Here is a 26,581-nt window from a genome sequence, read left to right on the forward strand (position 1 = left end):
TGACAGTCCGATTGCCCAGTTATAGGGAGGTGGTGCAGAATATGTACACCAGGATGCCGATGGGACTGGAGGGCATGTGCCAAAACGGGATTCAGCTCTGTCAGTGTAGAACACCACGGTACGGTACCGGTGGGGACGGGTCTGTCACTGTACAACACCGGGGTACGGTACTGGTGGGGACGGGTCTGTCACTGTACAACACCGGGGTACGGTACCGGTGGGGACGGGTCTGTCACTGTACAACACCGGGGTACGGTACCGGTGGGGACAGATCCGTCACTGTACAACACCGGGGTACGGTACCGGTGGGGACAGATCCGTCACTGTACAACACCGGGGTACGGTACCGGTGGGGACGGGTCTGTCACTGTACAACACCGGGGTACGGTACCGGTGGGGATGGGTCTGTCACTGTGTAACACCGGGGTACGGTACCAGTGGGGACGGGTCTGTCACTGTGTAACACCGGGGTACGGTACCAGTGGGGACGGGTCTGTCAGTGCGTAACACCAGGGTACGGTACCGGTGGGGACAGGTCTGTCACTGTGTAACGCCGGAGTAGGGTACCGGTGGGGACGGGTCTGTCAATGCGTAACACCGGGGTACGGTACCGGTGGGGACGGGTCTGTCAGTGCGTAACACCGGGGTACGGTACCGGTGGGGACGGGTCTGTCACTGTGTAACACCAGGTGACGATACCGCTGTTTCTGGGCCCTGCTACGCGAGTCACAGCTTTGTGGTTACTGTGACCACTTGCTGACTCAGTGGGGGAGTGTCGGGCCTGTTGTTTATGCCTCGGGCTGTTCCCTGCATCAGCTCCTCGGACCCCAGGGAGGTGCAGTGTGGGGGCCTCACTGTCCCCCCTCACCCCTACCTGCTGTGTTGCCGCGTTCCTGCTCGCTCAGCGTTCCAGGCAAAGCCTGCCTTCCTGCAGCGGGAAGCCGGGGAGGACGAGCCTCAACAAGGAAGTTGTGACTTGCAAGACCCAGGGGCAGGTTTTGTCCCACGAAGGGGAGAGGCAGGGGGGGAGAAGGACGGGGAGGGAGAGGTGGGGAGGGCGAGGAGGAGAGGGAGAGGGGCAGCGAGGGTGGAGAGGGAAGGAGTGGAAGGAGTATCTCAGCGAGGGAGGGAGGAGAGAGCGGGGGAGGGGAAGTAGGACAGGAAGAGGAGAGGAGAGTGGCAGGGAGGACAAGAGGAGGGAGGGAGGGATGAGAAGGTAGGTGGAGGGAGAGGGGAAGAGGGACAAGTCGAGGCTCTTATCCAGAGAGGAGTGAGTTGGGCAGGGTGGAGGTGAGTGGGAGAGGTGCAAGGTGACTTCCCAGAGAGAGCCAGAGGGTGGGGGAAGGGGGGTGAGGGCAGAGACTGGTGTCATCCCAGAGTTGGGCTGGGAGAGATCCCACAATCGGTCTGCTGTCGGAGGAGGAGGAGGAGGAGGGGAGAGGCTGGGATAGATTGAGAGGTCCCTCCCTCACCCTGCTCTCAGAGGAGGAAGGGAGAGGTTGGTGGAGACTGAAGCGGAGGGGGAGAGATCCCACCCTGGGTCTGATCTCGAAGGAGCAGGGAGAGATTGGGAAATCTCGCACGCAGAGCAGAGGGACAATTGCACCCTCAGTCTCCCCTCGGAAGTGGGGAGAGCACGCACCCTCGAACCCCTTTCGGGGGTAAGGGAAAAGGAGAGATCGTACCCTCGGACGACTCTCAGGAGAAGCAAGAGGAGGGAAGGTTCAGTTTGGTCTTGGAGGGAGGGGTCTTCTCGCAGAAGTATCGGCCGCCGCTCGCAGCAATGGGAGAGGAGGAGGTGCTTTCGTTCTTGGATGAGGTGTTGGAGGGAGCGGACGTCTCGGACCAGGACGAATGTGAGGTACATGATGCAGACCTCGACTCTGATCTGGGGCTGCAGAAGGTGAGGGTGAGGGAGGGTCAGTGGGGGTGGATGCAGCTGTGACCACGATGTGGCAAGGGAGACACAAGAGGTCGTGTTTCCCCTGGAGTGCAGAAATGGCAGCGGGATGACTGTTGACTACCCAGGCTGCGTGCACGGTGTGTCTGTCTCCCCAGGGTGTGGGGACTGTGAGACTGACCGGTGTGACTGTCTCCCCAGGCTGCGTGCACGGTGTGTCTGAGTCCCCAGGGTGTGGGGACTGTGAGACTGACCGGTGTGACTGTTTCCCCAGGGTGTGGTGACATTGAGACTGACCGGTGTGACTGTGTCCCCAGGGTGTGGGGACGTTGAGACTGACCGGTGTGACTGTCTCCCCAGGGTGTGTCGAGGCCGGAGAAGCGACTGGAGATGAGGAGTTTGGTTCTGTCGGGCATCCTGACCAGTGAAGAGCTCTATCTCAACCAGCTGGAGGCCCTGCTACTGGTATGGATGGAGGGTGTGGCTGTCTCACTCTGGTTACTGGGTCTCAAGTGAGGTTTGTTGTTCTCTCACGGGACTGTATTCTCACGGGCAGGAGTTGGTAAGGGCTGTGTTCTCACTGGGTGTGGTCCACCTTCTCCTACCCCTGTCCCAAAGTCACCTTGCTCATCTCCCTCCCCCCATCTCCCCCATCCCCATCTCCCCCCATCTCCCCACTGCCATCCCCCCATCTCCGCCCACTGCCATCCCCCCATCTCCCCCCCCCGCCATCCCCCCATCTCCCCCCCATCCCCCCATCTCCCCATCTCCCCAACCCCCATCCCCCCCATCTCCCCCACCCCCATCTCCCCCATTCCCTGTGAACCCCTTCTTTACTGGGCATCTCTAGGGCTGCGGCTCGTTGACCACTCGCTGACAGGCACTGGACTCAGCCGTGAGAAAACCACCATTCTCATCTCCGTATGTCTAGGGTAGATATGACTTGGGTCTTACCAAACCCGTGAGGTTGGGATGTCTCATCCACCCAAGCCTCGGTTTGTGTGAACACTGTGTAACTTACTGCTCCCATGTAATCAGCCGTCAGCAAGAATAACAGACCGTACACTGCATACAATTTTGAAGAAAGCATATTTATGAATGTTAGCTTAACCAAACAGTATTAAAGTAAAGAAAGATAAAAACCAAAGGGCTCATCATAATTAAACAGTCACATGTGCAGAGATTGGAGCTCAATGTATCCAATGTACTCATGGCGCCAGCTCCTATTCACCGATCCGTAGTAGAAATTCCCCTTTTTGGGTTCCTTTGGATTGTGCATTCCTGCCGGATCAAATCATACAGCCGGTCCTCTCGAGCTTCTTTCTCCATCCTCAGCTGAAAAAGACCTCGACTCACCTCAGTGTCTGTCACAAAACCTCACCCCAGCATTCTCTAGAACCTTCTCCCAATTCCACCCTCCTGATTGGATGACACAACATCCCTAAGCATCCCTATCTTTAATGGTAAACCAAATACTACCAGCAGAACACACAGCTTCTACAGAAAACCATTACATGAAATATCCTACAACATTAGCAGTAAAATCTTTACCAGGGCATTATGTTCTTCCCCCCACCAAAAATAGTCATGTCCTCATCATTAATAACACAGTTTTCAAAGGAAGTTCATGATATCAGAACCTCCAATCCACTTGTAAATGGTAGTGACGTATCTCACTAGAGGGATAGGTGCAACACTCTGTTCCCCAGTGCCACGTAGGCCAGCATACTTAGGGGTTTCCTCACTCTTTGAAACCTCCTTATCCTCTCATTCACTTCTTCAGTCTCAGACACTTCTTGGTGGGGTCTTTCCTGTCTACTTGGTGAAGTCTCCCTCTGTCCATTATTCATCCCTTCCAGCAACTCAGGTCCCTCTATCACTTGACTGAGCTCAGCTTCATTCCCAGTTACTTTGAGCCTAGTTACCCCCACATCAGCGTGGGGAGGTTCAGGAATTTCTTCATCAATTATTGGGGAGTTCGCATAAGGTAATGTATACCACACCACCATTTCCTCGTTCTCTGAATCCGTACAGCTCTCAGCAGTTATGCCTCTTTCAGGTCTCTCCACTGATTGTCTTTCTGTTCTCCCACTTCAGCACTGAGTCCTTCTTCTAGGTGTAGGGGCCATGTCGAGCTCTGGGTCAACACGTACCTCTTGTTCTAGAGGTAAAAGGTGGTTCTGATGGAGAACTTTGACAGACCCATTTCCCTCTTTTGGCTTCACCCAAAAAACTAGCACATTTGGCATCTGACTCTCCACTACCTAAGGCATAACCACCCATCGGTCACCCAACTTGTGCTTCCCTGGTAGGTCCAAATTCTTTATTAGAACTCTGTCTGCAGCCATCAGTTTGGAGAACCTTATCTTTTGATCATATCTCCTCATTTCCTTAATTCTGCTTGATATCAGAGAGCTCTGCTAGTTTGTAAGCGACTTGCAATTCCTTCCTCATGTCAGACACATACTTGAGATAGGTCTTCTGTTTCAAGTCTTCCCCACCGGTCCCAAAACAGGCAATCTCACTTTGTGTCCAAACATCGAATAATATGGTGAGTATCTAGTAGTTTCATTCTGTGTACAGTTGTAACAGCGGACCAAATGCCCAATATGCTGACTCCATTTGTTCTTCTTGCTGATATCCAGGGTTCTGAGCATGCCTAGCAATGTCCAGTTGAACCTCTCAGGCTGGAGATCACCCTGAGACTGATAAGGTGTAGTCCTCAATTTCTCAACTCCAAGCATGCCTAGTAACTCATGTATTAGCATACTCTCAAAATCCCTTCCCTGATCGCTGTCTTGGAAGGCCATAATGAACTAAATGCTTTTCACATCACACTTTGGCCATGGTGGATGCCCTCTGATCCTTTGTAGAGAAGGCTTGAGCATATCAGGTGTCGTGATCAATAATAACCAAGACATTTGCAGTGTTGCTGGAATCAGGCTCTATGGAGAGGAAATCCATACATACTAGATCAAGTGGCCTGCACTCTCCAAATGGGATAAAGGAGCAGCCTTCGTAGGCAGCATCTCCTGAATACACTGAATGCACAACTTACAGTACTGTTTGACCTCAGGCTTCATTTGGGACCAGTAGAACCAAATTCGGACCAATCCACAGGTCTTGTCAAACCCCAAATGACCCGAGTGATCATGCAGTGATTTCAATGCAATCCTCTGATACTTCTCTGGCAGAAACAACTGGGACCGCCGAGGCCCATCTGGACCCAGTATAGAACCTGGTTCCTCAACTCCATTTTCTTCCATTCTCTCAGCAGTACAGAGGTATGGCAAGGTGTTTCATCTTTTCAATTTGTGCCATATCCCCTCTTGCAATGGCTGACCAAATGGTAGCTATAGAGGGGTCATCTCGCTGAGCAGCGTCCACTGCCCCAGGACCCAGTGCAGGCAACTGCTTTGTATTCAGAACGGTCAAGTTGCAATAAACTTGTGGAATGGCGCAACCAGAAGCTCCCACACGATCCCCAGCTCTATTCTGCCCTTGCCTCGCTCTGATTTCCCCGTGGCAGAAAACAGGCACATTGCTTTAACTCCAAGTGCAGGAATGCTCTCCCACTCTGTCCATTTCTGGCCCTTTGTGCACATGCCGGGACAATGCGTCGGCTCAGTGTACCGGCTGCCCGGCCAGCACTTAGGCAGACAACACTGCCAACTACTGATGGCCTGTGGCATCCGTTTTCATCGAGGTCTGGATAATGGATTGTTGTCAGTCCTCACTTTGAACGTGGCACCATATAGATAATCACTACCCACTACAGCCCATTTCAATGCCAAAGCTCCAATTTGTTATTGGGGTAGTTTTGCTCAGACTCCGGCTGACAAAAGTGACGGGCTTCAACCCTTGCCCTGATCCTCATACAGAACGCCCCCTAAGCCCTCTCGGCTGGCAACTGTATGCAGTACGTATGGCAACTGGGGGTCTGTAAAAGCCAACACAGGTATTTTCTTCAGCAGCTCCTTTAGCAACTGAAAGGTTTCTTCATATTTTGCATCCCATCTTGCTCCAAAGGGCTCTGAAGGGCTACAATAAACTTTACCATCGTCTCCTTTCGACCTCCTCCCTTTCTTCCCCAAAGAAGAGTAACTGCACAGAGCCTGATTCAAAGGGTGACTCACGTTGGAGTAGTCCTTCACGAACCTCTGATAGTACCTACAGAGCCCAAGGCACGAGCATAGAGTACTCACATTCTTGGGCCTTGGCCACATGGTCACTGCCTCTATCTTTGGATCTGTAGTTACTTCATCCCATGAGACTATGTGTCAACGTCGGGTGACAGACATCTTGCAGAACTGGCACTTGTCCAGAGACAGTTTTAACCCTTCAGCTTTCAGGCAGTTTAGCACCTTCAGTTGCCCCATCTCATGATCTTCCAGGGTGGACCTAAACACTGTGAGATCATCCAGGTACACCAGTACCTCAAGCAAGTTAATATCCCCAACAGTCTCCATGACATGCTGGAAGGTAGCCAGTGCTCCTGAGATGCCCTGGGGCCTCCTTTCAAACTGAAAGAATCCAAGTGGACTTGTGAATGCCGTCTTCTCCTTGTTAGTCTCACTCATGGGGGTCTGATAATACCCACTCCTTAGGCCCAGCACACTGAAGCATTTCACTGCACTCAGGCAGGCTAGCGTGACCTCAATTCATGGTCAGGGACCGTACGTCGGTTCAGTGTCTCATAGTCAACACACATCCGTTCCTTCCCATTCTTCTTCCTCCCCACCCCTATGAGAAACGCATAAGGGACTCGGTGACTCAGTGATAATCCCAGCTTCCTTCAGCTTCAACAGATGCTGCCAAACTTCCTCCACATCAGCAGGTGCTATTCACCGAGACCTCTCTCTGAAAGGGGTGTCTTCTTTCTCTCAGATTGTGTGCTGAGTACTCTTGGAACAACCCACGTTAAATTCGTCAGTAGAAAACACATGCAACACACACAAAATGCTTGAGGAACTCAGCAGGCCAGGCAGCATCTATGGAAAAGCGTACAGTCGATATTTCAGGCCGAGACCCTTCAACAGGGCTGGAGAAAAAAAGATGAGACGCCAGAGTAAGAAAGTGAGGGGAGGGGAGGGAGAAAGGCAAGGTGATAGGTGAAACTGGTAGGGGGATGGGTGGACTAAAGAGCTGGGAAGTTGGTTGGTGAAAGACTTCAGTGATTGGTAAGTTGATGGAGAAGATCCTGTAGGCAGGATTTATCAACATTTGGAGAATCATAATATGATTAGGAATAGTCAGCGTGGCTTTGTCAGAGACAGGTTGTGCCTTAGGAGCCTGATTGAATTTCTTGAGGATGTGACTAAGCACGTTGATGAAGGTAGAGCAGTAGATGTAGTGTATATGGATTTCAGCAAGGCATTTGATAAGGTACCCCATGCAAGGCTTACTGAGAAAGTAAGGAGGCATGGGATCCAAGGGGACATTGCTTTGTGGATCCAGAACTGGCTTGCCCACAGAAGGCAAAGAGTGGTTGTAGACAGGTCATATTCTACATGGAGGCCGGTGACCAGTGGTGTGCCTCAGGGATCTGTTCTGGGACACTACTCTTCATGATTTTTATAAATGACCTGGTTGAGGAAGTGGAGGGTTGGGTGTGTTGTGGATAGCGTGGAGGGCTGTCAAGTTACAGTGGGACATTGATAGGATGCAAAACTGGGCTGAGAAGTGGCAGATGGAGTTCAACCCAGATAAGTGTGAGGTGGTTCATTTTGGTAGGTCAAATATGATGGCAGAATATAGAATTGATGGTAAGTCTCTTGGCAGTGTGGAGGATCAGAGGGATCTTGGGGTCTGAGTCCATAGGACACTCAAAGCTGCTGCACAGGTTGACTCTGTGGTTAAGAAGGCATACGGTGTATTGGCCTTCATCAATCATGGAATTGAGTTTAGGAGCTGAGAGGTAATGTTGCAGCTATATAGGACCCTAGTCAGACCCCACTTGGAGTACTGTGCTCAGTTCTGGTCGCCTCACTACAGGAAGGATGTGGAAACCATAGAAAGGGTGCAGAGGAGATTTACAAGGATGTTGCCTGGATTGGGGAGCATGCCTTATCAGAATTGGTTGAGTGAACTTGGCCTTTTCTCCTTGGAGCAATGGAGGTGAGAGGTGACTTGATAAAGGTATACAAGATAATGTGAGGCATTGATCATGTGGATAGTCAGAGTCTTTTTCCCAGGGCTGAAATGGCTAGCATGAGAGGACACAGTTTTAAGGTGCTTGGAAGTAGGTACAGAGGAGATGTCAGGGGTAAGTTTTTTACTCAGAGGGTAGTGAGTGTGTGAAATGTGCTGCTGGCGGTGGTGGTGGAGGCGGAAACGATAGGGTCTTTTAGGAGACTCCTGGATGGCTGCATGGAGCTTGGAAAAATAGAGGGCTGTGGGTAAAGCCTAGGTAGTTCTAAGGTAAGGACATGTTCGGCACAGCTTTGTGGGCCGAAGGGCCTGTATTATGCTGTATTATTTCTATGTTTCTAAGAGATACAGGCTGGAGAAAGAGGTATCTAATAGGAGAGGACAGAACGTCATGGAAAAAAGAAAAGGGGGGAGGAACACTATCGAAAGGTGATGGTCAGGCAAGGAGATAAAGTGAGAAAGGGAAAGGGGGATGAGGACTGGTGAAGGGGGGAGGGGGCAACTACCGAAAGTTCAAGAAATCGATGTTCACGTCATCAGGTTGGAGGCTGCTCAGACAGAAAATAATTAGTTGTTCCTCCACCCTGAGTGTGGCCTCATCATGATAGTAAGGAGGCCAAGGATCAGAATGGGAATGGGAAGAGGGATTAAAATGGGAGGCCAGTGGGAGATCCCGCTTTTCCTGGTAGACAGAGCATAGGTGCTCGGCAGTGTGGTCTCCCAATCTACGGTGGGTCTTGCCGAAATACAGGAGGCCACGCCGGGAAAACTAGACACAATATATGACCCCAACAGACTCACAGGTGAAGTGTCACCTCACCTGGAAGGACTGTTTGGAGCCCTGAATGGTAGTGAGGGAGGAGGTGTAGGGGCAGGTGTAGCACTTGTTCTGCTTGCAAGGGTATGTGCCAGGAGGGAGATCAGTGGGGAGGGATGAATGGACAAGGAGTCGTGTAGGGTATGATCCCTGTGGTAAGCAGAAAGTGGGGGGAGAGAAAGATGTGCTTGGTAGTGGGATCCCATTGGAGATGACAGAAGTTGAGGAGACTTGTGTGCTGGATGCAGAGGCTTGTGGGGTGGTCGGTGAGGACAAGAGGAACCCTATCCCTGGTAGGGTGATGGAAGGATGAGATGAGAGCAGATGTGCATGAAATGGAAGAGATGCGGTTGAGGGTAGTGTTGATGGTGGAGGAACGGAAACCCTTTCTTTGAAGAAAGACATCTCCTTCATTCTGGAATGAAAAGCCTCATCCTGAGAGCTTCTGTCAGTCTTCTTTTCCAACCTCCAGGTACCAAGGGAGTCACCAAAGTTGAATGACTTGACTGTCAACTGTCCTGATCCAGGAGATGGTCTCTCTCTCCTGCTTTTCACACAGGAAAACTAGACATTACAGTCACTAGAGAAAGATGTGCCATCGGCACCCCCTGCCTGTGGGTGACCTCCCTCTCTGAGATGTTCCTGACACTCACTGTCGCCCTGTTTACGTGTACTACCAAAGGCTTCTGCAGTTTGGGCCTCACCAGTACCCCAGCAGGTAAGCATGACTCCTCTTTGTTGTCCTCAGGAACATCCACCGGGAGGCCTTGGCATCAGGCATTCCGGGAAATTTGGGATTTCCCGTCACTCTTGCTACTTCCCCAGGCTGTAACACAATAGATTTGGATGGGGTGTACCACACAGTTCCTTGTTTGTGCTCATCATCCAGTCCAGGATGGGCTTGCACTTTCTGAAAAGCAACTCTAAAGACAGGATGAATGGACCAACATTAACATATCAAGGGCCTCAGATGCTCCCACATCTGCCTCCGAAACCTCCAGCTTCAACGACAAGTAATCATCGTACGGGTAGTCATCACCCAGATCCTTAGCGCACTGATTGACATCAATGGTAAATGCGTCAGATACCGGTTGCAGAAGGATCCGTACAGCAGAGTAACCTGAGAACCTCTATCAAGTATGGCTCTAGCATAAACACCCCGATCCATGGAGCTTGGAGCTTGGCCCTGCCAAGCCTTCAGGAATAGTGCTTTGCTCTCTGGTGTTTTCCTTGATACATTGATTGGGATGTGTTCCCTCTGAAATGCCAGTCTGTCCCGTCGCTGGGTCTCTCCGAGGTTTCCTGACTTCCCCTCCTATTTAAATAACTGTTGGTTCACTTTCCAAAGGTTTTCATGTCCTTCTCAGTCCTGTCTGAAATGTCTCTCCTCACCACAGTTGTAACCATCAATACCGGTCGCTCCCCGTTTAACAGCAGCCCTTTACTATGAGACCAGTATTGTCTGTTACAACTGTGGTGAGGGGAGCAATCCAGAGGGCCTGCTTAGCGTGTCCTACCAGTGGGTCTGACTACCTATCGACCTTGTCATGCTCGGTGACAGTGCTAGTCGATATCAACAGAGATATCTCGACTCTCAATTCTTTCACAAAATCCTGTAAAACCCCCGCCTGTGTGACATCGGGGGTCCCTTCAGCAACAGAGGCAACGACTGAGGACTGTGCCCTGCTGACGGAGGCCTCCCACTCCTCCATCGCTTTTTCCTCCTCTTACTTCTCTGATCAGCTCAACAAGATCGTGAACACGGCGCAGCACATCACACAAACCAATCTTCCGTCCGTGGACTCACTTTACACCGCACGCTGTCGGAGCAGTGCTGCCAGAATAATCAAGGACACGACCCACCCAGCCAACAGACTTTTAGTCCCTCTTCCCTCCGGGAGAAGGCTCAGGAGCTTGAAGACTTGTACGACCAGATTTGGGAACAGCTTCTTTCCAACTGTGATAAGACTGCTGAACGGATCCTGACCCAGATCTGGGCCGTACCCTCCAAATATCCGGACCTGCCTCTCGGTTTTTTTGCTCTACCTTACTTTCCATTTTTCTATTTTCTATGTATGATTTATAATTTAAATTTTTAATATTTACTAATTTTATTTTTAATATTTAATATTTGTAATCCAGGGAGCAGGAAGCGCAGAATCAAATATCGCTGTGATGATTGTACATTCTAGTATCAACTGTTTGGCGACAATGAAGTATAAAGCTAGGGAGAGGGACGATCTTACAAGACACTGGGAGGCTTAAGGCAATCATGTCACGTGACTGTGTACCCTTCGCCACTTGGTTCATCCTTAATTGACTCATATCGGCCTGTGGAATGGCCCCTTTACGCCATAAGCAAAGCAGCTGTCTCTTTAGCTGAAAAATGTAGGCAGAACGTTTCTCCCCTTCTCCTGAAACATGTTTCTAAACCCCACCATAAGCTCCATCGCCAAAAATGCAAAGATGTGGGTTGTTGGTCCCCTGCTAACAGCTCTTGCATTTAGCCTGTAGAAGCAGCAAAGGGGTTCTCTGTCTTTGAGGATGTCACTGCCTCAGCAACTGGACATTTTAGGCTCTCTACCAGCACTGTCCTTTCACATCATCCAGCGTCTGAGAGGTCTGCTCCACCCAAGTCTCATTTTCCTTCTCCCAGTCGGGGGCTGGCTTCACTCCCGACAACATTCTCAGCCTAAGATAACTTCGACTCTATCAGTGCACTTTGCCATTTATGCACCAGGGACGTAATTGGCAATACCACTACAGAATTTTTACCCCTTGCTGGAGCACTCATTAGACCTTACACGTCAGACAACTCCTTCCTCTCACTCCGCAGAAATGAGAATAACTTGTCTTTAAAGTTTCCACCCTCAGCTACGGGAAACTCAGCTTGCAATTCATCATCTTGCCTACACTCCTCTCTTCTCTGAAAGTATGGATGGCCCGTGGCCTCTCCCAGGACCCCAGAGGTAACAGGCAGATCCATTCCTGTTACGCCGTCGCTGGTCTGAACTAAAACAACATCTTTGCCCTCCATTTGGTCAAACTGTCATTCTGTGATGACAACTTCCCCTAGTTCTTCAACGATACTTAAAACCCGAAATAGCCGTTCATCTGGGCTGCAGACATCCACCCCGCTCAGAACACAAGCAATCATTACAGATGATCTCTTTGAATCACACCAACGCCTAATCCTTGCAGCGTCCGTAACCACATATCTTTATCACTTTCTTGGTCAAAAGTTTAAAATAGGCATCCGTTAGCCTCATGACACCATGGATTTGCGCCTTGGAAGGTTTCCAGGGCGCAGGCCTGGGCAAGGTTGTATGGAAGACCGGCAGTTGCCCATGCTGCAAGTCTCCCCTCGCCACGCCACCGATGTTGTCCAAGGGAAGGGCACTAGGGCCAATACAGCTTGGCACCGATGTCATCGCAGAGCAATATGTGGTTAAGTGCCTTGCTCAAGGACACAACATGCTGCCTCAGCCAAGGCTCGAACTAGTGACCTTCAGATCACTAGACCAGCGCCTTAACCACTTGGCCACGTGCCAACACTTGGTCAAAAGTTTAACACAGGCTTAAACAGAAACCCACTTAATCAGTTCTTAGAGAAATTACACAGTATTCAACAAACTCAATCTAGAACGGTTACTGGGCATCTCTAAAGATGTGGATCGTTGGTCCCTCACTAACAGCCACCAGACTCAGTGATAAGAAAACCTTTATCAGACTTAGTATGTCTAGGGTGTGACTTGGGTCCCACCAAATCCATGAGGTTGCAATGTCTTGCCCATCCAAACCTCGCTTTGTGTGAATACTGTGTAACGTACTGCTCCCATCTAATTGCCCTGTGGCAAGACATAACAGACCGTAATAGACAATAGGTGCAGGAGTAGGCCATTCAGCCCTTTGAGCCAGCACCACCATTCACTGTGATCATGGCTGATCATCCACAATCAGTACCCTGTTCCTGCCTTCTCCCCATATCCCTTCACTCCACTATCTTTAAGAGCTCTATCTAACTCTTTCTTGAAAGAATCCAGAGAATTGGCCTCCACTGCCTTCTGAGGCAGAGCATTCCACAGATCCACAACCCTCTGTGTGAAAAAGTTTTTCCTCAACTCCATTCTAAATGGTCTACCTGTTATTCTTAAACTGTGGCCTCTGGTTCTGGACTCCCCCAACATTGAGAACATGTTTCCTGCCTCTAGCGTGTCCAATCCCTTAATAATCTTATATGTTTCAATCAGATCCCCTCTCATCCTTCTAAGTTCCAGAGTATACAAGCCCAGTCGCTCCAATCTTTCAACATATGACAGTCCCGCCATCCCGGGAATTAACCTCATGAACCTACGCTGCACTCCCTCACTAGCAAGAATGTCCTTCCTCAAATTTGGAGACCAAAACTGCACACAGTACTCCAGGTGTGGTATCACCAGGGCCCGTACAACTGCAGAAGGACCTCTTTGATCCTATACTCAACTCCTCTTTTAATCTGCATACAATTATAAGGAAAGCATATTTATGAATGTTAGCTTAACCAAGCAGTTATTAAAGAAAAGAAAGGAAAAAAAAAAAACAAAAGGCCCATCATAGTCAAAGAGTCAAACGTGTGCAGGTTGGAGCTCAAATCTCCAATGTAATCACGGCACCAACGCCTAGTCACCGATCCCCTCGGGCTCCATCAAATTGCACATTCCTGCCAGATCGAATCCAACAGCCAGTTCTCTCAAGCATCTTCTCTCTCCATTGCACCTCCATCCCCGAAAAAGACCTTCAACCCACCTCAATGTCTGTCACAAAACCTCTCCTCCAGCATTCTCTAGAACCTTCTCCCAGTTCCACCATCCTGATTGGATGACACAACATTCCTAAATTCCCTTATCTTTAACAGTAACCCAAACACTACCAGCAGAACGCACAGCTTATACAGAAAACCATGAAATGAAATACCCTACAATATTAGCAGTAAAATCTTTACCAGGGCATTACACCCATCCCTCTGACCCCCCCTTCACCCTTGCCCTTCTCCCCATTTCCCCCTTCTTGTCTCCCCATCTCCCCTCACTAACCTTTCAAGCCCTACTTCCATTCTTGACCCATGTCCAGATCTTTCCTGATACCCTTACCCACTACTGCCTGGTAGGGAGGGGTTGGGGGTGGGCACTCGGGGGAGGTGGGTGGGAGCCGGGTAGGGGGTTGGGAGTGGGCATGCGGGGGAGGGGGTGGGGGCTGGGTAGGGGGTGGGGGCTGGGTAGGGGGTGAGCACTCGGCGGAGGTGGGTGGGTGCCGGACAGGAGAGGAATGGGGATGAGCACTTGGCGGAGGTGGGTGGGAGCCGGACAGGAGAGGAATGGGGATGAGCACTTGGCGGAGGTGGGTGGGAGCTGGGTAGGAGGGAGACTTCAGGCCATCTAACCCACAGCGCTCTGGACCCTGTGTAGCCACTGAAGCCACTGAAGGCAGCGGCCACCACGTCACAACCTGTCCTGACCCACCAGCAGATCGACACCATTTTCTATAGGGTCACCGAGATCCACCAGGTCCACCAACAATTCACTGACGGACTGAGAGCTCACATCCAGCACTGCGATGCCCACCCCACCGTGGGACACCTCTTCCACACACTGGTGAGTCTGACCCACAGCTGGCAGCGGGACAAAGAGGCAAGGGCTGTGGGGAGAGAGGTGGGGGGGACGGAGAGGCGGGGGTAGGAGGAGAGGCAAGGGGGAGGAGGAGGTGGGAGTGGCGGATAGGAGCTGGGGGAATTGACAGGGAGAGATAGGGCAATAAGGGGAGGAGACTGAGGAAGAGGGAAGTTGCGATGTAGGGGAGGGGACGGAGGAGTAGGGAGGACAGAGAGAGGGGCGTGGAGACACTGGGTGGGGTGAGAGGAAGGTGGAAAGTGTGTGGGCAGTGAGGAGGGTGGGTGTGTGAGGGAAGGCTACAGTGAGAGCTCAAGAATCAGACCTGTATCAATGGGGGTCGGGGATGGATTCAGGTTTATGTTATCTGGTGTAACTAATGTCCCTCCTCACCCCTCCACCCCACACCACACCCCCTCCTCACCCTCACCTCACCCCCCCATCCCCTCCTTGCCCCTCCTCAACCCCCACCTTGCCCCCTCACCCCCTACCTTGCCCCTCCTCACCCCTACCTCACCCCTACCTCACCCCTCCTCACCCCTACCTCACCTCTCTTTGCCCCTCCTCACTCCCCTCCTCACCCCCCCACCCCACACACCCCCCTCCTCACCCCTCTACCTCACCCCACCCCTCCCCCTCACACCTCCCCCCCTCCCCCTCACACCTCCCCCCCTCACCCCCCTTCCTCACCCTTCCTCACCCCCTACCTTGCCCCTCCTCACCCCCTACCTCACCCCATACCTCGCCCCTCCTCACTCCCTCCTCACCCCCACCTCTGTCTGGTCCCACCGCCCCAGGCGGAGAGTCTGGGTGTGTACAAGGAGTTTGTCGACAATTACAAGTTGGCCATCGAGATGGTGGAGCACTGCAGTTCAGCCAACAACAACTTCAGGAAGATCTCTGAGGTCAGAGTTCAGCTTTCGAAGCTTGGAGCGGTTTGGGTGGGTGGGGGTTGGTGAGGGGTGCTACCTCACGAGGGGTTGGGGGTGTCGTCTGGTGCTGAAAGTCTCCCTGTGTCCCCCCAGGACATCAAGGTCAAAAGCTGCAAAGATTCGAAGGAAACCTCCACCTCCGTCACACTGGAAGGTAGGATAGTTCTGACCCAGACCTCGGCCCCTCTCGCCCTCTCCCTTGTCCCCAATCACTCTTGCTCTTGTCCCCAATTGCCCCCACCCTCGTTCCGGACCTCCCCTGCCCCCGTCCCTGACACACCCCTCACCCTCGACCCCTCTCATCCCATGACCCCCCCCCGCCTCACCTGCACACCTCAACGCTGATCCCGCTCTCCACCCGTCCCCGCTGCATGTTGAATCTCTGCTCCCTGGGCCAGGGGCTGGCGTGTATCTCTGTGTGCTACTGCATGGGAGGGCTGGAGAGGGGTTCAGATCTGCCCACCAGAACGGGAACCGTGTGTGAAGAGGGGGTGAGTTGAGGTCATTACTCTCCCGCGGTGGTGGGGGATGGTGGAGTGATTGGGTTTGGGACAGGCAGACTGTGGTGTGTGTGTGTGTAGTGCGGTGAGTCTCGGTCTCAGACACAATTCTCTTCTGTGTTCCAGCCCTTCTCTACAAGCCCATTGACCGTGTCACCCGAAGTACGCTGGTGTTGCACGTGAGTAGAGGGACCAAGTGGCACAGACATAACTGACCTACCTCCCCCCGCCCCTGAATCCGCTCCCCACTCCCCACCCCTGTGAATCCCTCAATACCACACCTCCCGACCAGGTGGGTGAATGTGGCCCCCCAACCCATTATTTCCTTTCCTCCTGACCCTTGCCCCCCTAGAACCACTCTGTGACCTGTCCTGACCCTTGCCCCCCAGAACCACTCTGTGACCCCTCCTGACCCTTGCCCCCCCAAACCACTCTGTGACCTGTCCTGACCCTTGCCCCCCCAGAACCAATCTGTGACCCCTCCTGACCCTTGCCCCCCCAGAACCACTCCGTGATCTGTCTCTGCTGTGTGTTGCAGGACCTTCTGAAACACACCCCGGCTGATCACCCTGACTACCCGCTGCTGGAGGACGCTCTTCGTATCTCCCACAATCTCCTGTCCAGCATCAACCAGGAAATCGCAGAGCGACCCACACCGGTTGGACTGGCCAAGGGCGAGGTGAGGGCGAGGGGCCGGAGAAGTGGAGTGGGAAGGCTGAAGGGATGAGGTGGAAGTATGGGTGACGGAAGAAGGGCGAGAGGTTTGGTGTTGGAAAAGGGGTCTCAGCAGATGGATGCAGGGGTCAGAGGGCCATTAAACACTACAGCATAGAAACAGACCCTTCAGCCCATCTAGTCTGTACCAAACTATTATTGTAAATAGCCCCATCGACTTGCACTCGGACTATAGGCCTCCATTCACGTACCTATCCAAAGTTCTCCGAAATGCTGAAATCAAACCCCCATCACCACTTGTGCTGGTGGCTCATTCCACACTCTCATCTTCCTCGGAGTGAAGTTTCCCCTCATGTTACCTTTAAACATTTTATTTTTCACCCTTAACCCATGACCTCCAGTGGTAGTCTCACCCAACTTCAGTGGAAAAAGCCTGCTTGCTTTTACCCCACCTATACCCCTTATCATTCTGTATACCCCTTCTAGTTTAAGACGGCACAGCGATGACTTTCTGGTAACAAACAACTGACTGTGTTAATCACACTTTTATGGGATGGTAGGGGAGTCTAGGATTGAAGGATGTCGATTTAGAATAGACATACGGAGAAATCACTTTAGTCAGAGGGTGGTAAATCTGTGGAATTTTTTGCCATGAGTGGCTGGGGAGACCAAGTCATTGGGTGCATTTAAGGCAGAGATAGACAGGTTCTTGATTAGCCAGGGCATCAAAGGGTATGGGGCGAAGGCGAGGTGGGTGGGGATGACTGGAAGAATTGGATCAGCCCATGATTGAATGGTGGAGACTCAATGGGCCGAATGGCCTACTTCTGCTCTTGTATATCTTATGGTCTTACGGATACAATCACTGCTATCAATAGCCTGTAAATTCTCTTTTGGAGTTGAGCTGTTGAACCGCCTCTACGACCTGCCATTTTTGAGGTGTGAACTGAAGTCTTGGAGGTGCAGAATGGTTGTGGTGTGGCGTGTATGGACCAAACCAAGACAGCAGGCCCTGGGCCTGAGAGCAGGAAATGAGCCAATGTTTGGCTGTTGCTGAAGCAGACTTGGACCCAATTCGATGCGGCAGAACTGAGGCGAGGTGACGCCAAGCTGAGGCGCTGGGCCCAGGCCCGAGTACCAGGCCAAGGGAAGACCTGAGCTTTGCCTGATCTAAATGTCGGGACAAATTGGGAAGGTTGGGTATGAGGTCCAGGCCCAAACACGTATTGAAAGGGCAGGCCCTGGGTCTGAGAGCAAGGGAAGACCCAACATTTGGATGATTTAACCACCAGGCCAGAGGCAAGGGATGGGCCTGTTCCCTCCAAGGTTTGCTCATCGCTGCGCTGAACTGAGGCTGTGGCCTGCAACTAATGGTCTCCTGGATTGGCTGTGGACTCACTCTCGTGAACTTCAGTTCTAAATGTTATTTGCTTACTTTTATTGTTAACACAATTTTTTTTTTTTCTGCACATTAGGTGTATGATGGGTCTTTTTTAGATCAGATTAGATTAGATTCAACTTTATTGTCATTGTGCTGAGTACAGTTACAAAGCCAATGAAATGCATTTAGCATCTGACCAGAAATGCAAAGAGTAGTGGTATTTACAAAATAATTGAGAATAAAAAGTAAGTGCTACAGCACACAAATATAAAAGTACTGAGACAGTACAATATGGGTGCAATACTGCTTAGCGCTGTGATGTGAGGTTCAGCAGGGTCACAGCCTCAGGGAAGAAGCTCTTCCTGTGCCTGCTGGTGCGGGAGCGGAGGCTCCTGTAGCGCCTACCGGATGGGAGGAGAGTTAAAAGGTCCATGGTTAGGGTGAGATGCATCCTTGATAATGCTTTTCACCCTGCCCAGGCAGTGTTTATGGTAGATATTCTCAATGGTGGGCAATTGGGTGCCGATAATCCGCTGGGTAGTTTTCACCACATGCTGGAGTGCTTTGCGGTCCGATACGGGACAATTGCCATACCACACTGAGATGCAGTTGGTGAGTATGCTCTCAGTGGTACAGCGGTAAAAGTCCGTCAGTATCCTGGGACAGAGGTGAGCTTTTTTGATGTTCTGCAGGAAATAAAGGCGCTGTTGCACCTTTTTGATCAGGATGGAGGAGTTCTATTGGGTTTCTTTGTGGCTGCCTGTAAGGAGATGAATATCACAGTTGTAAATAGTGTACACACAGTGATAATAACTGTACTTTGAACTTTGAGATCTCCCCTCATTCTCCTACTTAGGGAATTAAGTCCTAACCTGGTCAACCTTTCCCTGTAACTCAGGTCCTCAAGTCCCAACAACATCCTCGTAGATTTTCTCTGCACTCTTTCAATCTTATTTACATCTTTCCTGTAGTTAGGTGACCAAAACTCCATATTAGCCTTCACCAACATCCTATACAACTTCAACGTAACGCCCTAACTTCTGGGCAGTACTCAAACTTTGATCTATGAAGCCAATGAGCCAAAATCTTTTCTGATAATCCTGTTTACCTGCGGCACCACTTTCAAGAAATTATGGACCTGTATTCCCTGGTCCCTCCGTTCTGCCACGCTCCTCCGTGCCCTTTCGCTCAGCCTGCAAGTCCTACCCTGGTTTGACATACCAAAGTGCAACACCTCGCACTTGTCTGTTTTAAATTCCATCTACTATTTTTCAGCTTATTTTTCCAGCTGGTCCAGATCCTGCTGCAATCCTCTGACAGTTTTCCTGAATGGCGGAGCAGGCACGACAGGCCAGATGGCCTACTCCTGCTCCTATTTCTTATATTCTAATTTTCCTCCAGACAGCTCGGTCATTTCTACTAACCCCTCCCCCCCCCCAACAGTATCCAAGTATACCTGTTGTTGAGGGGAATGGCCACAGGGGTGTTCTGCACTGGCTGCCTCTCGCCTTGCCCCTTCCCGATGGTCACCCAGTTACCTGTGTCCCGCACCTTGGGTGTATCTCCCTCTCTGAATGTCTTGCCTTTCACCCCCTCGCCCTCCAGAAAGCCCTGCTGTTCATCAAGTTCAAGGTCCAACTCTTGCAGCATGAGCCAGTACGACACAGGAGCAGAATTAGGCCATTCAGCCCATCGAGTCTGCTCTGACATTTCATCATGACTGATCCCAGATCTCACCCAACCCTATACATCTGCCTTCTCGCCATATCCTTTGATGTCCTGACAGGGCAGGAAACGATCAATTTCCACCTTAAATATACCCATGGACGTGGCCTCAGTTTGTGGCAGAGCATTCCACAGATTCACGACTCTCTGGCTAAAAAAATCCTCTTTACCTCTGTCCTAAAAGGTTGTCCCTCAATTCTGACTCTGCGCTCCCTAGTTCTGGATACCCCCAGCGTAGGAAACATCCTCTCCACATCCACCCTGTCTAGTCCTTTCAACATTCAGTAGGTTTCAATGAGATCCACCCCATCCCCCATATTCTTCTAAATTCCAGTGAGTACAGGCTCAAAGCTGCCAAATGCTCCTCATATGTTAACCCTTTCATTCCTGGAACCATCCTCGTGAACCTCTCTCCAAGAACAACACATCTATTCTGAGATAGGGGGCCCAGAACTATTGGCAACACTCCAAGTGCTTTTATATTCTATCCTCCTTGAAATAAAAGCCGACATTGCATTTGCCTTCATTACCATAGACTCAACCTGTAAATTAACCTTCTGGGAGTCAACGTGGAGTGTGAGAAGCTGCAGCTGGATGCACTTCTTGCAGGTGAAGTCATCAGGGTCATGGAGGTCTCCCTGTATTTCCTCTACTCTAACTATGCAATGAGAATGAAAGATAGAAAGAATGAACCTTACCCTCTGCCTCTTCTCGCCGAATCATCTTGAGCCGAAGTCTCAAGCTCCCCCATTCTAACCTTGGCCCACTCCAGCAATGGCACCTCTACTTTAACGCAACGTTTTATTGGTCCTTGCCAAGTGCTGAATTACCCAATCATTTCAGGCTTTGCTGGAGGTCCCAACAGGCTGCGCTTGCTTTTGAAACCTTGTGTTCAGTTAACACTAATAATGGTTCACGTGATCTGAAACCCGACTGGTGAATTAATATTTGTGAGGATGTGAACACAGGAATGGCTGGAGGGAACTGGACAGTCGGTATTTTGCGGTGGGGCAGGGGTGGTCGTCCGGTGGGTCAGTCTCCTGTCAGTGAATCCACCCCTTTGGTCCCAGAACCGGCAGCTGGTGAAGGACGGGTTCCTGGTCGAGGTGTCGGAGGGGGTGAGGAAGCTGAGACATCTCTTCCTCTTCACTGACCTGCTGCTGTGCGCCAAGCTGAAGAAACCCATCGCCGTGTAAGTTATCAACACTCACCCCCGTCCCTGACGCCACATTTCCCCATGTCTTCACTCGCTCACACGTCCTGATTCACTTGCCTCAACCCCTATCCACTGACCCCCACCTCTCCCAACTCTGACCCCGTCACCCCCACATCTCTCACCCCTAACCTCTCACACCTCACTCCTCAATCCTTCACTACTTCCTTCAGCAATTACTCCTCTCCCCAAATCCTGTTTGTCCTCCCTCTCTCTCTCATCCCTCCTCCCTCACTTACTGTCTGTCCTCCCTACTTCATTCTGCCCTCTTCCCTCACTCTACCCCTCACTCTCCCCTCCCCTCTCCTCCCCCTCGCTCTCCCCTCCCGTCCCCTCGCTCTCCCGTCCCCTCGCTCTCCCCTCCCTCCCCTCACTCTCCCCTCCCCTCTCTCTCCCCTCCCCTCCCCTCTCTCTCCCCTCCCCTCCCCCTCGCTCTCCCCTCCCGTCCCCTCGCTCTCCCGTCCCCTCACTCTCCCATCCCATCGCTCTCCCCTCCCTCCCCTCGTTCTCCCCTCCCACCCCTCGTTCTCCCCTCCCACCCCTCACTCTCCCCTCCCCCTCCTTCACTCTTCAGGCTGTTGTGGGAAAGGGGATGTTTTGGATGGAGTGGTTGGCCTGTGTGTGGAAAGGTCCGTCACACCAGCCCTCCGCCCCAACCCCGGGGTGGCTAAGGAAAATTTGGGTGGGGGGGTCACCGGGTAACAAAGAAAGAGACTGGGTGGTGTGAGTGGGCTTTTCTCCAGGTGGGTTTGGGGAGGTTTGGGGTTGGGGAGTACGGGGGCAGCGTATCACCTCGGTTACTCCCCAATTAGACAGTCTGAGGGGCAGTGGGTGGATGATCTTTGGATGAAATGGTCCCAGCACATGCCAGTGGGCTTGGGTGGGGGGCAGCAAGCCAAAAGGCCTGATGGGGTGGTGTAGGGGGGGCATTTGGGTGGAGTTTGGGTTTGGAGAAATAGTCCAAAAAGCCTGACAGGGTGTGTGTGGGCAGGAAGGTGCCACAGTATGAGTGTAAATGGTACGTGCCGCTGTGGGAGCTGGTGCTGGTGTCAGCCGAGGACCGCGAGACGGGACCCCAGCTCCCACCCATCCCAGACCGCGAGCTCGACGAGGCCAAGGTGAAGATCTCCCACGCCAGGAACGAGATCCAGCGAGAGAAGGTCAGTGTGTGTGGCAATCCCTGGACCCCTTACCCCCCATCACTCCCAGTGCTGACCCAAGGCCTCAGCTCCACCACACTCACTCCCCCCAGATTCCATCAGCGGCCTTTCAGACAGACTGCTGGGTCTCTCCTTCAGTGAGGGATAACTGAGTGTCCCCTCTGTTGGTGAAGGATCATCGCGTGTTCCCATGGTCTCCCGGTGGAGGGAACAGCGTTAACCAGTACTGACCAGTATTAACCAATTCTGATCTGCATTGACGAGTATTGACCAACACAGATCTGTGTTGACCAGTATTAATCAATATCGATGTTCAATGACCAGTGGGGGGGACAGCATTTGCCAGTACCTACCTGGGTTGATCAATACTAACCTGTTCTGACCAGAGCTTTCCAAAATTGACCTGCATTGACCAGTCCTGAACAATACCAACCTATGTTGACTAGTACTGTCAAATACCAACCTGCGTTGACCAATACTAACAAATTTTGATCTTCATTGACTAGTATTGATCAACACAGACCTATTCGATGACCATTGGGGTAACAGTATTTACCAGTACTGACCAGCACTGACCAATACTGACCTGCACTGACCAATATTAACCAATACAGACCTGCTCTGACTAACATTGACCAATATTGACCTGCACAGATCAGTACTGACCAGCAGTGACCTGCAGAGAGTAGTACTGACAAATACTCACTAGTACTTACCAGTATTTATCAATGTGGACCTATTCTGACCTGCATTGACCATTAGTGACCACTACAGACTTGCCTTGATCAACATTGACCAATACTGACCTGTGTTGACCAGTTCTCACCAATACTAAACTGTGTTGATCAGCAGTGACCACTACCAAGCTGGTTTGACCAGCATTAACTAATACTGACTTGCACTGACCAATACCGACTTGTGTTGATCAGTATCAACTAGTACAGACCGGCGTTGACCAGCACTGACCAATGCTGGCAGCACACGCAAAATGCTGGAGGAACTCAGCAGGCCAGGCAGCATTTACGGAAAAAAGTACAGTCGATGTTTTGGGCCAAGACTCTTCAGCAGGATTCTGAAGGGTCTCAGCCTGAAACATTGACTGTTTACCAGTAGTGGGGGTGGGGGGGGGGGGGTGGGCTGGTTGACAGTATTGGGGGCAGGGGCATTCACCAGGACTGGCCAATGCCATCCTGCGGCGGCCAGGACCGGCCAACACCGTCCTGCGGCGGCCAGGACCGGCCAACGCCGACCTGCGGTGGCCAGGACTGACCTATCCTCCAACATTGCAGAAACTGCCGAAGGCACAGAACCGAGCGGTGGAGCGTCTGAGGAGGAAGGTGTTTGAGTTAGAGTCCTGGCTGCTGATGCATTCACCCAACATCCCCTTCCGCATCCACAACAAGAACGGCAAGGTCAGTGCCTTGGGCAACACTCAGGGCATTTGGGGAGGGGTTAATGGGGGGGTTTCCATGGAAAATTTCAGTGATCAGGAGTCAGAAGGATGATGTGCAAGGACAGCAGTCAATGTTCAGGGGCGAGGGGGAGGATGTCTGATGATGGGTCAAAGGTCAGAGTTAAGGATCAGGGCTCAAGGATGAGAGGGAGGGGGCTTGGGAGGTTGGGATTGATGTCTGACTGTGTCCCTCCGGTCCAGAGCTTCCAGTTCCTGCTGTCGTCCGACTATGAGCGCTGTGAGTGGAGAGAGGCCATTGAGAAGCTGCAGAGGAAAGGTATGCTCTTGCCCCAGCCTTTGAAACCCCACGTTCTGAACTCTGAAACACTACACACCGACCCATCAACCACTGTCTCCAAACAGTTGTTGGCTTGTTCTCTCAGTTCGGCAGGCACCACATAACTGTCTCAGTCTCACCCTCACTTCTACAGTTGTCCCCACTATTGTTACCCCTGCTGCAATCCACCAGCCCCCACCCCTGCTACAATCCACCAGCCCCCACCCCTGCTACAGTCAACCATACCCTGCTCCCCGCTACAGTCAACTAAATCCTGCCCCTGCTACAGTCAATGAAACCCCTCCCCCTGCTACAGTCAACAACTTGTCTGCTCCCGCTAGTCAACAACTCCACCGCTACAGTCAAACACCTCCCCTGCTACGGTCAACCAGCTCCTCAGTCAGTCATGTCTTCACACCTCCGCAGATCTACAGGGTTTTGTGCTGAGTTCTCTGGAACTGCAGATGCTGATGGGTTCGTGTGTGAAGCTGAGAACCGTCCACAGCCTTCCTGTCACCAGCCACAAGGAGGGTAAGTCCCCCAGGGTCTGCACTGGGGCTGGGCGATGGGCAGTTGGATGTTTGAGTACTTGGCGGGGTCACTGACTTTGTAACGGAGTTGGTGGGGTGTTTACTTGCGTGTTGGATATGGGGGGAGGCAGAGGGGAAGAGGGGAACTTTGTTCACAGAACAGCTGAAAAATAATTTATTCTCTACCATTCCTCCCCTCCCCACCCACTCCTCCCCTCCCCTCCCACACCTCCCCCCCACCCACTCATCCCCTCCCCTCCCACATCTCCCCTCCCCACCCACACACACCCTCACCCTCCCTACCACACACACCCTCACCCTCCTCCTACCACACCCACCCTCACCCTCCTACCACCTCCCTCACTGCTCAGGTGATGAACCCACGGGCCTGTACGGGTTTCTTCACGTCATCGTTCGATCAGCAAAAGGATTCAAGAGCTCAGCCAGTGAGTGTGAAGTCCTCTTTCCCCAGCCGCTCCCCACAAATCCCCCTACTCCACCTGATTCATCCCGGTTACCTGTCCCCACTCCCGAGACTCACACACTACACCCATTCATTCCCCCACTCTCACTCTCCCCGTGTGCTCTCTCCCTGAGCCCTCGGTATCCACACCCTCGCTCTCCCCACCCTCGCTCTCACACATCCTCTCTGTCTCTCCACACTCTCTGCCTGTAGGTCTGTATTGCACTCTGGAAGTTGATTCCTTTGGCTACTTTGTTAGTAAAGCGAAGACGAGGGTATTCCGGGACACGACCGAGCCTCAATGGAATGAGGTGTGTGGCCGGGGCAGAGCGAGGTAGATGGAGGGTTGAGGTGTGTTTGGAGAAGGACAGTGGAGAGGCTTGATGGGTGGATGGAGTGGAGTTGGGAGGAGTGAGGGTCGGGGAGTTGGGAGGAGTGAGGGTCGGGGTGTTGGGAGGAGTGAGGGTCGAGGAGTCGGGGAGGAGTGAGGGTTGGGGTGTTGGGAGGAGTGAGAGTCGGGGGGGAGTGAGGGTCGAGATGTTGGGAGGAGTGAGGGTCGAGGTGTTGGGAGGAGTGAGGGTCGGGGCGTCGGGGAGGAGTGGGGGTCGGGGCGTTGGGGAGGAGTGAGGGTCGGGGAGTCGGGGTGGAGTGAGGGTCAGATGGGAGGAGTGAGGGTCGGGGAGTCGGGGGAGTGAGGGTCGGGGTGTCGGGGGAGTGAGGGTCAGACAGTTGGGAGGAGTGAGGGTCGGGGAGTCAGGGGAGTGAGGGTCGGGGTGTTGGGAGGAGTGAGGGTCGGGAAGTCGGGGGGGAGTGAGGGTCGAGGTGTTGGGAGGAGTGAGGGTCGGGGAGTCGGGGGGAGTGAGGGTCGGGGTGTTGGGAGGAGTGAGGGTTGGGGAGTCGGGGGAGTGAGGGTCGGGGTGTCAGGAGGAGTGAGGGTCGGGGAGTCGGGGGGAGTGAGGGTCGAGGTGTTGGGGGAGTGAAGGTCGGGGTGTTGGGAGGAGTGAGGGTCGAGGTGTTGGGAGGAGTGAGGGTCGGGGTGTTGGGAGGAGTGAGGGTCGGGGAGTCGGGGGGGAGTGAAGGTCGGGGTGTTGGGAGGAGTGAGGGTCGAGGTGTTGGGAGGAGTGAGGGTCGGGGTGTTGGGAGGAGTGAGGGTCGAGGAGTCGGGGGGGAGTGAGGGTCGGGGAGTCGGGGGGTAGTGAGGGTCGGGGAGTCGGGGGAGTGAGGGTAGGGGTGTTGGGAGGAGTGAGGGTCGGGGAGTCGGGGAGGAGTGAGGGTCGGGGTGTTAGGAGGAGTGAGGGTCGAGGAGTCGGGGGGGAGTGAGGGTCGGGGAGTCGGGGGGTAGTGAGGGTCGGGGAGTCGGGGGAGTGAGGGTAGGGGTGTTGGGAGGAGTGAGGGTCGGGGAGTCGGGGAGGAGTGAGGGTCGGGGTGTTGGGAGGAGTGAGGGTCGAGGAGTCGGGGGGGAGTGAGGGTCGGGGAGTCGGGGGGTAGTGAGGGTCGGGGAGTCGGGGGAGTGAGGGTAGGGGTGTTGGGAGGAGTGAGGGTCGGGGAGTCAGGGAGGAGTGAGGGTTGGGGTGTTGGGAGGAGTGAGGGTCGGGGAGTCGGGGGAGTGAGGGTAGGGGTGTTGGGAGGAGTGAGGGTTGGGGAGTCGGGGGAGTGAGGGTCGAGGTGTTGGGAAGAGTGAGGTTCGGGGAGTCGGGGGGAGTGAGGGTCGAGGTGTTGGGGGAGTGAGGGTCGGGGTGTTGGGGGGAGTGAGGGTCAGA

The 26,581-nt window shown here is 52.7% G+C and overlaps 1 protein-coding gene across 3 annotated transcripts in view; it reads left to right on the forward strand.

The window, feature by feature from the left end:
- The window catches only part of abr (ABR activator of RhoGEF and GTPase), an 89,445-nt gene that overhangs the window by 40,403 nt on the left and 22,461 nt on the right, over positions 1 to 26,581 (forward strand). For 2 of the 3 annotated variants that reach the window (XM_072243659.1, XM_072243657.1), the window contains exons 3-15: positions 2,261 to 2,365; positions 14,312 to 14,497; positions 15,310 to 15,417; positions 15,538 to 15,598; positions 16,071 to 16,123; positions 16,483 to 16,623; positions 20,796 to 20,917; positions 21,930 to 22,098; positions 23,388 to 23,510; positions 23,753 to 23,828; positions 24,255 to 24,359; positions 24,730 to 24,804; positions 25,035 to 25,132. In XM_072243659.1, coding sequence (XP_072099760.1) covers positions 2,261 to 2,365; positions 14,312 to 14,497; positions 15,310 to 15,417; positions 15,538 to 15,598; positions 16,071 to 16,123; positions 16,483 to 16,623; positions 20,796 to 20,917; positions 21,930 to 22,098; positions 23,388 to 23,510; positions 23,753 to 23,828; positions 24,255 to 24,359; positions 24,730 to 24,804; positions 25,035 to 25,132 — 1,422 coding nt within the window. Of the gene's footprint in view, positions 1 to 1,362; positions 1,862 to 2,260; positions 2,366 to 14,311; positions 14,498 to 15,309; positions 15,418 to 15,537; positions 15,599 to 16,070; positions 16,124 to 16,482; positions 16,624 to 20,795; positions 20,918 to 21,929; positions 22,099 to 23,387; positions 23,511 to 23,752; positions 23,829 to 24,254; positions 24,360 to 24,729; positions 24,805 to 25,034; positions 25,133 to 26,581 lie in introns of those variants that run through there. The other variant, XM_072243660.1, reaches the window with a different exon arrangement.

Source organism: Mobula birostris, chromosome 25, assembly GCF_030028105.1.
Source record: "Mobula birostris isolate sMobBir1 chromosome 25, sMobBir1.hap1, whole genome shotgun sequence".
NCBI classification, from domain to species: Eukaryota; Metazoa; Chordata; class Chondrichthyes; order Myliobatiformes; family Myliobatidae; genus Mobula; species Mobula birostris.